General features: G+C 43.8%; 1 protein-coding gene across 6 annotated transcripts in view; it reads left to right on the forward strand.

The window, feature by feature from the left end:
* Window positions 1-15,474, forward strand: part of RNF44 (ring finger protein 44) — a 93,232-nt gene that overhangs the window by 51,396 nt on the left and 26,362 nt on the right. For 3 of the 6 annotated variants that reach the window (XM_060240195.1, XM_060240193.1, XM_060240194.1), the window contains exons 2-3: window positions 8,785-8,966; window positions 10,093-10,321. In XM_060240195.1, the coding sequence (XP_060096178.1) occupies window positions 8,860-8,966; window positions 10,093-10,321 (336 nt within the window). In that variant the 5' untranslated portion in view covers window positions 8,785-8,859. Of the gene's footprint in view, window positions 1-8,784; window positions 8,967-10,092; window positions 10,322-15,474 lie in introns of those variants that run through there. The other 3 variants (XM_060240197.1, XM_060240196.1, XM_060240198.1) reach the window with 3 other exon arrangements.

Genomic DNA, 15,474 nt, shown 5'->3' on the forward strand with positions numbered 1-15,474 from the left:
AGGAGCTCATTTGCATATTAGGCCATACTGCCTGGCCTGGGAGCACGTGGCTGCCGCATGGCAGGTCAGGCCAGCTGGAGCCCTGGCCAGCCCAGGTAAAGCTCCACTCCTGTGGGCTCCAGCTGAAAAAAAGCCCTGGGTGCAGCTGTAATTTAGCATTCTGTTACTGATTATTCACATGGGATCTTAAGATCACAAACTCTGCTTTAGAATAATGTAATTTATGTCTTGGTTCTTTGGTTTGTTATGGTTTATCTGTTACCAAGATTTATATGCCTCCATTTTGTTGGCATTAATCCCTACCATTTTGGTTATCACACTGGCCAAGACAGCCTTTGAGGTCTGCCAGATTCTGTACTATTTCTAGGCAAAAATGGAAGTGGGCTGGTAAAAGGACTATGAGGCTGGAATTAGCCACCATGATTGAATCTGAGGCCTGAGACAATGGCTTACCAAGGAAGCAGCTGACGTATGTAGGACCTTTAGAAGAATCCTGGGAAGTGAACCTAAAAAAGAATAACCTTGGCTATTATGTTGTATATGTAGGAAACCCTGAAGGAGTTGCAGGGGACATCTCATTTCCTCTCACCCACTGTTTCCTGCTTCCCTTCCTTGAAAGCTTCCTTAGCCTCTCCTCTTCTCACCCACCAGCCTTCTGTCTGCCCCATCTCTCTCTCTCTCTCTTTCTCTGTGTGTATACACACATACATGCACACACACATATACAGATACACGCATAACCCTGTGAAGTAGGTTAGACTAAAAGTGTGACTTGCCTAAGGTCACCATGTGAGCCTTCACAGCCCAGAGTGGGTATTCAAGTAATCAAGGCTATGATCTAGGCAACTGCTTCCTTCATACCAATGCTTTCTTCATAACAGCTCTCATTTAAACAGGCCAGTCAGATTCTTCATGGCCAGCTGTCGTTCACACGTGCCACTCTAAGGATTAGTGCAGAAAATGATAGATAACATTCCCCCTTTAGTGGTCTTTCCCGCCTTTGCTTGCTTCTCCCCTCCTCCCCGAGATTCTCACTATTCAATGGAGGTAATTATTGGGTGGATGCCAGAATGTGGTACTGGCATTGATGGACTTTGTGGTATTTGTACCAACTTATGGTGACTGTGTAGGATTTCCAAGGCAGGAGACGTTCAGAGGTGTTTTGCCATTGCCTGCCTCTGCATAGCAACCCTGGATTTCCTTGGAGGTCTCCCATCCAAGTACTAACCAAGGCCAACCATGCTTCGTTTCCAAGATCAGACAAAAAAAAGGGTAGCAAGGACCATTTAGGGGATGTATATTGGAGGGAGGGGAATAAGCATGGTAGGGGTTATTCCTGCTAAGCTAATATTCATCACTGTTTATAGCCAGAAAGCAGGTTACCTTCTAACACCCACACGCATAAAGAAGGCCTTGTTATAAGTTATTTGGAATAGAATAAGGTAATGACTGTTATTCCCTGAAGTACAGTTTCATGAAGTGGGGCACATTTCTTGAGGGGGATGAAAGGACATTTCATGACTGGGTGCCAGTAAGTATGTGAATATGTGCATGTGTGTGCTGGAGTAGGGGAGTGCAGTATCTCTCACTTGAAACAGCTGCTACATTTTGAAGAGTGTGGCTCATCTAGAAAAGGTTGGTGGTCTTGTAGAAGATAATGAGGGGGGTAGCTGTTTGGGGGTAGGAGAAATGGGTAGGCGCAAAGTCATGGGTGTGTCTGTGATATAGGGAGCATGCTCTTCAGTGGGCAGATGGACACAGAATGTCAAGATGGAAGAGGATGTAGCAGTTCCTGGCATCTGGGGTACACAGATCTTGAAAACATTACTGCAGTGATCTGGGAAGCAAGTGTGTATCAAAGAGGCTGACTTTTTCTGAAGTACTCCTGGTTTTCTTCTGTCCTATGTGGGCCTGGCTTCTGTGCATCATCCCCCCTCCCTTCAATAGGCAGCAAAGACAGGTTCTTCTCTGTAAATGTCACTGTGTGGTGGCACCTGCTGCTTATTTTAAAACGTATGTGATCTTTAAGAGCCTTCTGTTTATTCTCCAGCTGTGCGTGGTGGTGGTTCTGTTGACGTGTCTTAATGTGACACCGTGCGGAGGCAGGGACAAAGCCTTTGGTTTTGAGTGAGGTTTGTGCGTTGATCTGTCCTTGTTGTGTGAGGTTTTCTGGCTGAATCATGCTCCTGATGTGGGTATTGTTGTTAGGGCAGATGGGTGATATTCACGTACCACTGCATAATTATGAGTGGGGTGTGTGTGTGTGACTTGAAAATATGCAAATGTGCTACAGGTTATTCTTATGCAGTTATTGAGAAAACTGCAAACCATGTCCATTTTTTGAGCAATATTGAGAAGTGAAGCCTGTCACTCCCTGCCATCTGTAACGTGTACAACTGGACCCATATCTAAAAATCAAATGCCATGTAAGGTTTTTTTGCCAGGTAGTAATGCAGAAGACAAGATGTAGAATGCTTGCATTTAGTGGCAGAATGGGGATTCTAACTGTTCTTAATCTATGTCAGTGCCATGACCAGGCTTTGAATTCAGCAGGAGCTCACAGCAGCACAGCTCCTGAACCTTTCTGAGGGTTCCACCTCCTCCTTCCTACCTTGCCTATTAAATAGTAGGTGCAGCTGCATAACAATCCCTGGATGAGCTCCACCACATATTTTTCTACAAAACAACCCCTGGCCATGACTGCCAGAATGTAAATCCTTGGGATTTCGTATTCAGGTATGTTTTGAACCATTTCCTCTGGAACGGTTGTGTAGTGGAGTTAAATGAGACACTCCCTTATCAACAAGTGACTTTTAGCATGTAGTCTGTTGAATGTGTCAGTTTCCATTAATTGCAGCTATACATCTATGCGTGTAGTGTGTCATTTGACTTCGTCTTGATTTGGATCGTGAGCATTTATCCCATTTAGCTTCCCCCTCCCCCTTTTTGATATTTTCTGTATTTGTGTGTGTGAGAGTGTGTGCTTGGAATAATGGTGACTTCTGGTGACCCGTATTGGGGCATGTATAGAGAAGTGGCTTGATATAGCCACCTGATATGTCTCTGCTTCTTGGTCCTGGTATTCCAAGGGGGTCTGTTAACAAACCTCAGTTGCTACTGTGATACCCACTGCTAAAGAAATCTTTCCAAGATTATAAAGCTTTCAAATATACTACTTGGAATTTGTCAAGATATCTAATGGGGACAGTAAGAAATTGCATGCACGGAATCATTTGGAGCACTAGCACTTCAGTTTACCCACACAAGCGGGTGAATGGTCTTTAAAGTGTTTGAAGTCGGAAATTGACACGCATACTGAAATTTTTGAACTTTTATAATATTTCTTTCATGAAATTTTATAATACACACTGACTTTGGAATTTCTTACTTATAAATTGTGCAGTTGATATATAGAATGTTGTTTTTGGAATAGTTATTTGTTATTATTCCACGGGGTTTTTTTGGGCTTGTTGGTAATTGATCTCAGAAGCTAAGCAGGCTCATCCCTGATTAGTATTTCGATGGATGACCCTCTAAGGAATACCTGGGTTTGTGGCATGGAGGCAGGCAATTGCAAGCCACCTCTGCATGTGTCTTGTCTTGAAAACCCTACAGGGTTGGCAGCAACTTGATGGTACTTAGCATGTGTACACACACACACACACACACACACACACACACACGATTCTAGCCCCAACATCACTAACATGTGAGTTTCTATAAATAACACATCCTAACTGAGGCAGGTGTACTGTGCATGTAACAATCAGTTGTGTGTGATCTGAGAGAAGCTGTTTGAGGCTGATCAATTCAGTCTCTTTTCTCAACAGCTATGAGGAAAGGTGAAACAAGTTATGCTGTTGGCTAAAATCGCTGCCAGGATGTGTTACAGACACAGCTACAGACTCTAGCATTTATCAAAACAAAGGAAAAATGCATTTGATGCTAAAGGGCATGTTGATGTTTCCTTTGCCTCTGCAAATAAATGGCATTTGCTTTTTTTAAAAAAAAAAATCCAATCAGGCTCCAACTTATAATATACATGAGTGATATTTGGGGCACTTCATCACAGCTGTGATGACAAGGGGCTTAACTTTTGCTTTTAAAATAGGCAAAGCTCTTTTATATAGCATTTGGTTTGTGTTTCTAAAGGGTTTCTATCCTATTTGAGTTGCTCAGCATTCCTCAAGCTGGGTCAAAAAAGCCCTGTATAATTGGGAGATGAGAAAATACATGTGAGTCAGTGCGGCTCTTGTTCTATACCTTCCAGTTAAAGAAACAGCCCACTTTTCTTAGTTAATAGTAGTACAGCTGTTTGTTTGAAGGTATAGAGTTGGTATTTTAATAAACAGTGGTCCTCCTGCTTCACTAGCTTCTTTCCAAATTTACTTACACTAGCAGAGCAGTATTTGATGCTTCCTACCCTCTTTTTCAGACCCGTATTTTAAGCTGGCCTCACAGTTGGCTAAAGCAGTTGGTGGGAGTGCAACTAAAAGTGTGAAACAATCTGTATGTGTAGGACCTTTGCTGATTTCCCAGTCTTTCCCACTTCAGCTCTTCTCCTCACATGTGTTTGCCATCCAGCCTGATTTATTTTCAGGAATGGAGCTTTCGGGGAGGGGAAGGGCTTTGAGAACAAAGTGCAGCAGAATAAGCGTTGGCTTTTAGCACTTTAACCCAAGAGGGCTGTGTTATAGTTGATTGGTTTGATGAAACATACTTTTAAAAAAGTTGTCCTCAATTAATTGGGCAGTAGATTTTTAAGAAGTTAATTGTTTTTAATGTTAGTATTTTATGAATCCATACATGGTAGGTGCCTTTCTAGAAGAGGTATTCCATGCCTTCTCACATACAGGAGTAAATCTCTCTTCTGTGATGAGCCATGTAAATGCCACATCAAGTACCATCTGAGAAGAGCACATTTGAACACCTGACTCAGACAGTTGTTCTGTCAAGGTTAATATTGTCTGCTCTGACTGGCAAGTGCTCTCCAGGATGTCAGGTAGAGAGAAGTCTTGCACATCACCTAACACCAGATCTTTTTTGCTGGAGATGCCCAGGATTGAACATGGGACCTCCTGCATGCAGCCCAGATGCTGTACCATGGAGCCTTGGCCCAACCCCCCAAAGGAAATGCTTTTGTTGTCCTTAGATCTTTTTCATATGCAGATTTAATTGATCAGTTGAAACGTATGATTAGTTGTGTGAGATTTGCTGTGAAAATGATAAATTGGTTTAAAGTAAGGTTGGTAAACAAACAAAAAAGTTTAAAAAAAAAAACCTTTACAGTCCTATGCAGAGTTAACTGCAATCTAAGCCCTTTGAAATCAGTGAGATTAGATTGGAGTAACTCTGCATAAGATTTCAGTTTGTCATGTACTTAATGGAGCTGACCTGTGTTTGAAGCCCTTTGTGCACTGCAGTGACCTGTGAGTCTTAGGCCTCATCCCATCGACTGGTGTGTACACATGTTCCTGTGTGGCATTATTCTCCTTGGGGTTGTTCTTTGTGCCACTTGTGTTTTTGGCCTATCTTTGCTATGTTGGGCTATGTTCAATCCACAGTTCTAAAAACAAACACTTTGAGTGAGATCCCTCAGTGTGCCACTGCTCAGCCAATGTTGACTTAGCATGATGTTTTATTGTATAATAAAATCAAGTGTTTAACAAGTTGTGTTTTATAGCTTAACAGGGCTTGCTCTCATTTCTTTCTTGTTCTGCAATATAATGTGCAGAGTTAGCTGGCAAGGAGAGGGATGGATGGGAGTCTGTCAAGGACACAGTGAGGACTGATGTAGATAGGCATACAACCATCTCAAGCCATGAGAGACTTTGCATTTTTAAACCACATTTTTGTTAACAAATCAGATAGAAAGGAGCAGAAGTAAAAGATGGCCACCCTAGCACAGTGTAATGCATGACTGTTTCTTATGACATCTGTATGCTCACTGAATTTTTGGCAGGGAGGATACTATGCGTATTGGAGCTGGAAAAAATATGCAACATACATATGTGTATGCATTAAATACATTAATGTAGTGCTCCCAGCATCAACACAGTGCTCCAAGTATCAGAACCTGGCTTGGGTTATCTTGGTGGTAAGGTTGCTGAATTTAAATTGATTAAGCAACAGCAGAAGGTTAAAAGCACTAACAGCTTTTATTAATTTGTTCCATGTTGATTGACTATTAAATGGGTGATTCTCTGATGTTATGATTTTATTCAGTTGAGAGAAGGGCCCACTAAGCTGAGATCTGGCAGTTGTTTGTTATTTGGGGAAGCCAAGACTCTCTGCCCTCCACCTCATGTCCAAGAGATGGAAACAGACCATCTGTTACAGTAAGATGAATTTGGGGTGCTGTAGAAGTGAATCCAACCAGACTCATTCTGATAATAAGACAAGCTTGCTTTGCTGCTGCATATGACAGGTTCGCTTTGTGTCAGGGAGTTGTCTAGTATTCCAGGATTTGGCACATCCACAGAGTTCAAGCCAGCTGGGCATCGCCATTTATCCTGGCTAACTTTGTAGTTTTGAGTGAGAGTGGTTCTCCATCGTTTCCAAACTGTTCCCTTCTGAAGCATGTTTCCTGGATGTGGGATTGGCATAGCAGCTTTTTTTTTTTTTGTGGCATTCTATAAAATGTTGCCAAGCACATGGAACTGACATTTATAGCATTCTATATTATTCTAAGAAAGATATGGAAATGCCTTGATTGAATATTTGTTGAGAGAGATAAAGACACTGATGCCAAAGGTGCAGTTCTTTTTTAGCTGACCTTTTTATCTAGTGCAGGGGTCCCCAACCTCTCTGAGCCTGCAAGTACAATGGAATTCCTAACACAGGGCACAGTCACAAAATGGCTGCCAAAGGAGGTGGAACCAACCACAAAATGGGTGTCACAGGAGGTGGAGCCAACCACAGAATGTCAGGGAGTGAGGTTGAGCATAACACTAATAGTAACTCTTCAGCATTTCAGGCAGAAACTCTGTTTTAACAGGGTGTCTTTTAAAATAAACATATTATTTTAAAACATTTACTTGCATACACTCAGCTTACTTTCATTCATGCAGTGAAGATCCTTGTGCTGTAGTGACAGCTGCCACTGAAGGAGTTTTTGTTTTTAAAGAAAAGCTTGCACAGCCATGGCCAATCAGAAGCCCTACTGGGCAAAAGCCCTGCCTGGTCCCACCTACTTTCTGAAAACACTCTATGAGTGCCAGGGATGGTGTTGGTGGACACTCATTGGCACCATGTTGGGGGATCCCTGACCTAGTTTAACATGTGCTTCCACTCCTGTGTGTTGTTTCTTTCTAGCCAAAAATGGCATTTCATCTCCAGTACCTTTTTCTCAAAGTAGGCATTGCCTTTATTGTATCTTGGTACAGGTTACTTCTCTTGTGGTTTTATGCAGGCATGCTTGTTACACATGTGAATTCATGCCAGCTAACTTTTAAGTTGGAGTTTCTTGTCATTTGGGAGAAGCACATATAAACACAATGAAGTTTTGCATAATTATTGTGGTGGGATTTATGAATGCAAACGAGTTGCCTGCACTGACATGAGTGATGTAGAGCACCTTAAGACAAACGTAGAAGAATATCCCCCAAGGCAACAGCCCTTATCCTTCTTGACCAAGGAATTCTGGTTCCTTGGTCTATTGAGTTCTGTTGCACCACCTGAATCTTCATCACGTGCAGTGATTATTTTGCTGCTCTTGCCAAGGAAATTGGAGGTTGCAGAGGAATGGGATGGTTTCCCTCTGGTAGAAGCTTACATCCAGAGTCTGCTTGTGGAATGTTCCATGGGATTGCAGCAGGTCTCAGTCATGCCTTGGGGAGCAATTATCCACCCTTTCTCTAAAGACATTTGAAACTACTTAGCCAACAGTAAATGCAGCATCAATTCCCAGAGCAACCTGGCAACTTGGTCTTGCCCTTCTCAGCCTTTCAGAAGCCTGGATTCTTTGGATAAACACACCACAGCAGTGTTAATTGCAGGGTCTTTTCATGAAACCCTCTGGGAACAGGAGCACTGCACTCCAGTCAGACGGGAGCAATCTGCTTGATCTGTTTGGGTCATTTGCCAGCTGTGTGTGCTTAACAGAACGTGCCCTTGTGTCTCTAATGGTGATGAACTTGGTGCTATTGATGAGGTGAGGCAGGAAAGTAGAGAATCATAACTGAGGACCTGATCCCTTGGGGTTAGTTTCCTGCACATTATTTCAGTATATATCACAGTTTGCCAGTGCCCTGTTCTCACCTGTGTCTTGCCTTCTCCTCCCACCTTCTGTCCCAGTTTTACCATGAGTGATAGATTCTGAGAACACTTCCAGCTATTTAAATAGACAATTTGGTGACAGCAGTAGGGTGTGCACAGAAGGACCTCCAATCCCTGGCTGCCATATATTTGTATAACTGTGCCATAGTGAGCGACAAATCCTTCTCTGTTGGAAGAGGAGTAATTATGAGGGGAATATACATAATGCAGGAGAATAATGGAAAGGGACCAGGGCCTGAAGTAGGATGAGAAGAGCAAAGAGCTGTTGGAGAAATATGTATGAGACGAAGGCTTTGTGTGCACAGGGGAAAAAGATGCGGTGTAGAGTTTGAATATGGGCTGAGTCCGTGAAGTGTTCCTTTCATCTTTGCTGTGGGCTGCCCGTATGGTGGCCCTCAGTGGTATGTGTTTAACCTGACTGGTATGGAGGCAGTTGTCATGAACTGAAACTGCTTGGTAATTCACTGTTTTCCTGGTTCATTGGCTCTCTCTCATTGCTTCCTACAGATCCCAAAGAACTAGTGTGCTGTTAAATTTGGAGCCTGAGGTCCAACATCACCCTTCGCCTTGACAACATCCCCAATGCGACCATGGGATCTGGCAGTGAATAGGCGCCCTCCTTCTGCCCCCTTTGACCAGCGACGATTTTCAGGGGGAACTTGTGGCAGCCCAGCACACCTCAGGAGAAGGTACAGCACATTGCTTTTTACCCAACCATACAAGGTTTCTTGAGGCAAACATTGGGAAATCGAGGGGTCGGTCCCTCTACCTGCAATATTCACTGCTACAGCCACTGTCACTTAACGCATTGGCTGTTGCTAGATGACTGATAGTAGTGAAGGTGATATAATATGGGTTAGTATTTCTAGTGTCTGGCAAGTGCCATATGTAGTATTAAAAACAAAGATGATACCCGCATTAATATAGTTTAGGCTTAAGGCTCTAGCCAGTAAAGCCCATAAGGAAGGAAGGAAAGCAGACCTCCAGTGTCTTGGGTGTAGTGCTTCTTTCTTTTCCCAAGGCAGCCATTTATAGTGACCCCTATGGAGTTATGCTGTTGATGCACAAAACCTATGACATGTGCTCACTGGTGGAGGGCTGTCTTGGCCATGGAGGTGGGAAGGAAGAAAGATGGGCTTGGATCCACTGGAAATTTCACTGACAAGAACTTACCATCAGTAGGGCAAGATTTTCCTGCTTCCCCTGTACTGCTTCTGGGGGACAGGACCCTTGGAACAAATACAAGGGGGGAGTTGGGGGTAAGGTTTAGGAACACCTATAATAAACCAGGTATCAACCAAGGAGCCATTTAAATGTTGTCCTTACTCGAGAGTTCAGTGTGCTGTCACAAGTATCAAAAAACAACTGATTAGAAGGGTGCTAAAAGGGAATGTGTTGGATTGAAAGCCATCCATAACACAAGCCCATTGCTGATGATCCCAGGCTTCCTTCATTTGCCCCCTAAGAACTGAGCCAGCCAATGATAGGAATCTACCAATATCTGGTATGACTTCTGAAGCTTATATCTTAGATATGGAATGATGAGAACAGAGTTCTTGGTCTGTCTTCCTCCCAGATATTAGGCGCAGTAGCTTCATGCTACATCAAACGAGAATCTTGACAACTTGTTCTGTGTGGCATACATGTACAATGTTGTGACCGGATTCCAGTTGTGCTTTATCAGTTGATCCCTTTGTGTTGTGCTGCTGTCCCTGCCATAAAAGTGGCTGTAGTGTAGCTAAGAGCTTGGCACAGATAATTGGCTGGCCCCTGGGGTCACCCCTCTATATTTCTCTCCCCCAACTGGCTCCACAGCCCTCCTTCCCGGCACCACTGGGGCCGACGTGAGCGACCTCTGCAAACCCTGCTAGCCCAGGATGAGAACTACTTGCACCCGGCTTTTTTCCAGCAGCAGCAGCCACAGCCACACGTTCCTGTAGATGAGCACCCGGCGTACGTTCTGGCCAATACGCCACCACGAATGCTTCACCCGGCTGCGCACCCACCCCACCAGCATCCATTCATGGTGGATCTCCACGAGCAGGTGGGTTCTCTGTTTGTATGTGTAGGATGGGGTGGGGATTCAGTTTGCAACAATAATTTTGGTGACTGAAATCTTGTCCTTTCAGTGCAAAAATACAAGTTGGGGCTTGCCTGGAACTTGAGTAATTTTGACTTCGTATTCTTGGCCAGGACAAGCGTTCTGCCCCTTTTTCTCTGCTGAAAGAGAGCAGTAATGATAATGTTGGACATGCTTAGTATTGCCTGTACAGCAATAAAGATACATCTCCCTTGTAATTTTTTCTCTGTGTGGCACATTCAGACATGTGATCACATTAATGTGTTAACTGAAGGGTGGTGGTCTGAGCCCACCTAGGGACATGCATTACAAGTTGTGTGAGTGAATCCCTTTCTTTGGGACATACAGGTGAGATGCGTAGGTAGCTGCTTGTAATGTAACCTTTATATCCTGGTTTACAGGCTGGATTACTGTAACTCGCTCTACATGGGCTTGAATTTGGTGCTAATCCGGAAACTCTAGCTGGTGCAAAATGTGGCTGCATGCCTGCTGACTGCATTGCCTATGTGGACTTGCATTCAGCCAGTCCTATGCCAATTGCAGTGGCTACCAATTGAGTATTGGATTCACTTCAAGGTCTTGACCTTTGAGGCCCTTCATGGCCTGGGACCAACATATCTGAGGGACCGCCTCTCCCTATATGTGCCCTGAGGAGCCTTATGTTCAGTAAATCAACATTTTCTGGTTGTCGCCAACCCAAGGCAGATCTGCTTAGCCTCAATTGGGGCCAGGGCCTTTTCTGCCCTGGCCTTGACCTGATAGAACATGCTGCCACTGGAGATCAAGGTCCTGTTGTATCTTTTACTGTTCTGCAGGGCCTGCAAAATGGAGCTGGTCTGCCAGGCCTTTGGATGAGTTGGCAGGCATCCAAACTAAATTGGTCTCCCTTGCTTAAGTATGCTGAAGTATTCTCTTAGGCAGCCTAGTTGAATTTGATTACAACTTACTGTCCCACTGACTCCAGCTTTGAGACTGTGGTAACTTAGTACATTATGTCACCTGTTCCTGCATTAGATGGTTTTAACTGTTTTTATTATTGAACCACTGGATTTTTAGCTATTGTACTATGTTTTCTTTTGTTGTAATCTGCCCTGAGCCTACTTGCAGGGAGGGCAGATTTAAAATCTACTACAATAAAATTAAAAATTAAAATAAATAAAATAAATAAAATAAATACAGTAATAATTAAAACACACCCAGCAAAAACCAAAAATAAAACAAGAAGCACTAAATCTTTCCTCCCTTCTCCACTTAAAAGATGCCAACTGCTCAAACTCCCTCATTCAGCCCTGGCAAACAGGCAGGGTTCGCAGTGCCTTCTGAATGTCTCCAAGGAGGGCCTCCTCATCTCTTCAGGTGCCTATTCTGCAGAGCAGGGGCCACAGTGAAAATGGCTAGGGCTCTGGTCAATGCTAAATGGGTCTCCTTAAGTGTTGGGAGAGCCAACAGATAGCTGCCTGATGACTGTAGTTGGCATACAGGGACATTTGGAGGGAGATGGTCCTTGAAATATGTGGGCCCTAGATTGAGAAGGGCTTTAGAAGTCATAACCAGCATCTTGAATTGAACTTGGAAACAGACTGGTAGCCAACAACTGAGCTGAACAAGGTTCTGCTGAGGTGTTGGTGGCAGAGAAGAAAGTCTTCTTTCTTGCCATCACTGCCACCTCATAGACCTTCAAATGAGTGTTGTCTGATTCATCCTGAGTCTTCTCCCAACATTGCTCTGCTTGTCTCCCAGTCTGCTTCATGTTGCTGGGAACTTACTAGAGCAGGGAAGAGAACAACTCTGTTTATGGCCCCAGTCAGCTTGTCATTCCATGCAGCTGCAAGGACCTCCACACCCACAAGGGCTTCAACATAGTGACTGGGGAGGCTCAAAATCACTTCTGGGAAACCAACAGGATCTGCTGGTCTCTGAGGGTGGACCACCTGAATCAATCCACCACCCCTGCAGGGAGGAGGCAACAAGCTCAACTGTGCCTTCAGAAAATGGTGATCTGACCACAGCAAGAGCTGAAAGTCAAGCCCCCTAATCAAATCACTGCAAGCCACTTGGTGCAGAAAAGAAGGTCCAGTGCATGTCGTTTGTCCTGCATTGGGCTCATTACAATCTAAGACATCCCCATAGCTGTTGTGGCATGAAGTTCTGAGCCTGACCCATCAGTGCAGCTTTGGCATGTAAATCTCCAAGGACAATCATCCTTGGGGTTTTCAACACCAAGTCTGAAGCCACCTCCATTAGCTCAGCCAGAGATCCTGCTGGGAAGCTAGGTGGATGGTACACCAGCAGGATCTTTAATCTGTCCTTGGTGTCCAACACAAGGTAAATGCAGTCAAAGCCAGCCTTTATCTGTACCAGGTACCTAATGATGGAGAAATGTTCACAGAAAAGAAATGCTACCCCAGGACTTTATATCCAACCACTGTGAGCTGTGTCAGTGACCACATCATAGTCATTCAGCCAGGTTGCAAGCAAGTAAACTGGGTCAACCTGTTCCTCACACAACAGGTCAGATATTGTTGCAGTCTTTTCACAGATCTGGCATTGCACAGCACCCAGGTCAGAGTGCAGCTACTTAACAGAGAGTTCTTCACCCACATTTTGAGGTATGGGATGGAGATTAGAGATGCAGCGAGCATTATATCTCCCTGCATGTTTTCTGACATCACTCTTCCCATCACCATATCTTCCCATCTCTGTACGACCTTGATCCAACACACATGCTGGAAGACAGCCAAGGTCAAGTTCCCTACCCCAGACCTCCACAACCACCACTTGCAAGAGATCTCACATAAGGTTCTACCAGCTACCGAAGTGCCATCCTTGACAGGAGGGGGCTATGTTAGGAAGGCCACCAGAAAGAGGCTGGCTGCTAGCTGAGCTGAGTTAGCATACAGGCGTCTCCAGGTGCACTCAGTGGCACAGTTTAGGCTTCTCAGGATCCTTCCATTACTCACACTGTCTTCAGCTTTGTTTCTTCTCAGTGACCAAGTGAAGCAGATAGCAACAAGTGGTAAGAGGACTAGATGGGACACTCTTTCCCTTCTCCCCCAAACTGCCAGAAACAGATACTCCTGAGTTTGCTGCTTGCAGGTCATAGAAGGGTCATAATTCACAAATAGAGCAAGCTGAATACCAAGCTAATACCAGGTATCTCACATTTAAAAGACTGAGATTCTTGGGTAGCAGAATTGGGAATGATTTCTGTGAGAATGGACACTGTTAATCAGGGTAAGTGGTGTTTGGTTAGATGAGTCAGTGGTTTGATAACAATTGAAAACATACAACATAAATACTATGAAATATACCAAAATACAAGTATTTATTACAAATTATATAAAACATATATGCCCAATAGTAGCCTCAAAAGAAGGATAAAATCAGGCAGAAAACATGTGTGACCAAGATCATATGTGTTTTGGCCAGTTTGGCCTTCCTCAGTGGCCAAGCATATATATATATTGCACATTAGTGCTGGGTAGTGCAATGAATACTGAAAATAGGACCAGTTAAAAATTATTTTATAAGAAATCTCAGTGGCTCCAGGCAGGGATAAAATACAGATGCCTCATTTTCAAATACTTTCTGCCCTGATCATATACTTGTGTCTTCAATTATGTGCCTTTTTCTCTTGGTCCAAGAAAAGTATATTCTACATGAAAGATGGATCCAATTGCAAGTGACACACTATCACTGAGATTTTACTATTATTGGGCTCGTATCTGTTTTTATCTAATATGTAATAAAAACATGTATTTTGTTTAGTATATTGGGTAATATTTATGTTGTATGTTATTATTTGGCCCTTAGATTTGCGGTAATTAGAAGTTCCTCACTGCTTTCTCCCTACTGTACCAACAGCTGTTGGTTTTCCTCTGTGGAGCTATGTGCCTTGATTTTATGACCTTCCAAAGGAAGCTGTGCAGGAGACAGGAAGAATTTTGTCAGTGTCTTTTCTAGTCATGTGCCTTGAGCGGGGGTCCATATGGAAAACACTAAATTCTTTCCAAGGCTTCTGATCAGAGCTGAATGGGATAAACCATGCTTCCTCCCAACAGCTGCCGTTCCCTGTCAGACAAAGTAAAGAGCTGTGATAAAGGTCCTGTGGATCCAGCATCAGGAGAAAGGGCCCGTTAATGTCCATCTCACATTCCAGCATATATAGCCATGTAACTATATAACATACATATATTTGGCTAGTTTGTAATATTGGAAGTGTTGCCATTCTTGAAATTGTTTTGGAGTGATTTGAAAACAATAAGAGAAAGAGAGAGAAAGAGAAAGAAAGCACAGTTGGAGGAGGCGTGGAAATCATGCAGGACAGAAATCCTATGACTGCTAGAATGCCTACAGGTTGATGTCATTTGGTAAAGAAGACCCATACATTACATTTTTCTCCTCCATTGGCATTTCATAAAGCAAAAGTACAGATTTCTCTAGATGCAGACCTACAAGTTTCATAGCAGAGAATACATGAACACTTGCCACAGTCCTTTTTGATCAGCTCATACTCCAGGGCAAGCCTCAAAACTGTGAGAGCCTTGTCCTGATAGCACCATCCACACAGTCACCACAGGGCTTCTGAAGGGAAAGTATCTTCAGATCCAGCAGTCAAAGAAGTGATTTCCTACTTGGTGGGCCTTCATCTATCTGTACTGTAGCCTGGTGGAGAGTCCAGCCTGGTGGAATGTCCAGTAAGCTCACTGCTGCTGTATTTACTTGTCCTTGTGTGGCACTTGGGGACATCTGTGTAACATTGTTCCCCTCAGACACCTCTCCTGCACATCCTGGGAGAGAGTTCTTACAATTTTGTGAGACAGGATGTTGTAAAATCTTGCGTGTGCGCTATATAGTGCCTTGGTCCTCCCTACCAGAGATGACCCCTACTAATACTGTTTTTGTCCCTTTGCTCATCCACATTGTTCCCTAGGGAGTTGGTGTCATGTAACTACTGAGCCCCAGATTTTAGTCTGTGCTGGTTTAACTTGGCTGAGTTCTAGGATGCATTGATTAAAAATTAAACCCAGCTAGAGACTGTCTTCCTTGAGCAGTTTTTATCCAGGCCAGTGAGAGGGGTCTGGTTGTGGTGGTGGTCTGCCCACTGTACCCTTCTT

The sequence above is a fragment of the Heteronotia binoei genome, chromosome 5 (assembly GCF_032191835.1).
Source record: "Heteronotia binoei isolate CCM8104 ecotype False Entrance Well chromosome 5, APGP_CSIRO_Hbin_v1, whole genome shotgun sequence".
Lineage (NCBI taxonomy): Eukaryota > Metazoa > Chordata > Lepidosauria > Squamata > Gekkonidae > Heteronotia > Heteronotia binoei.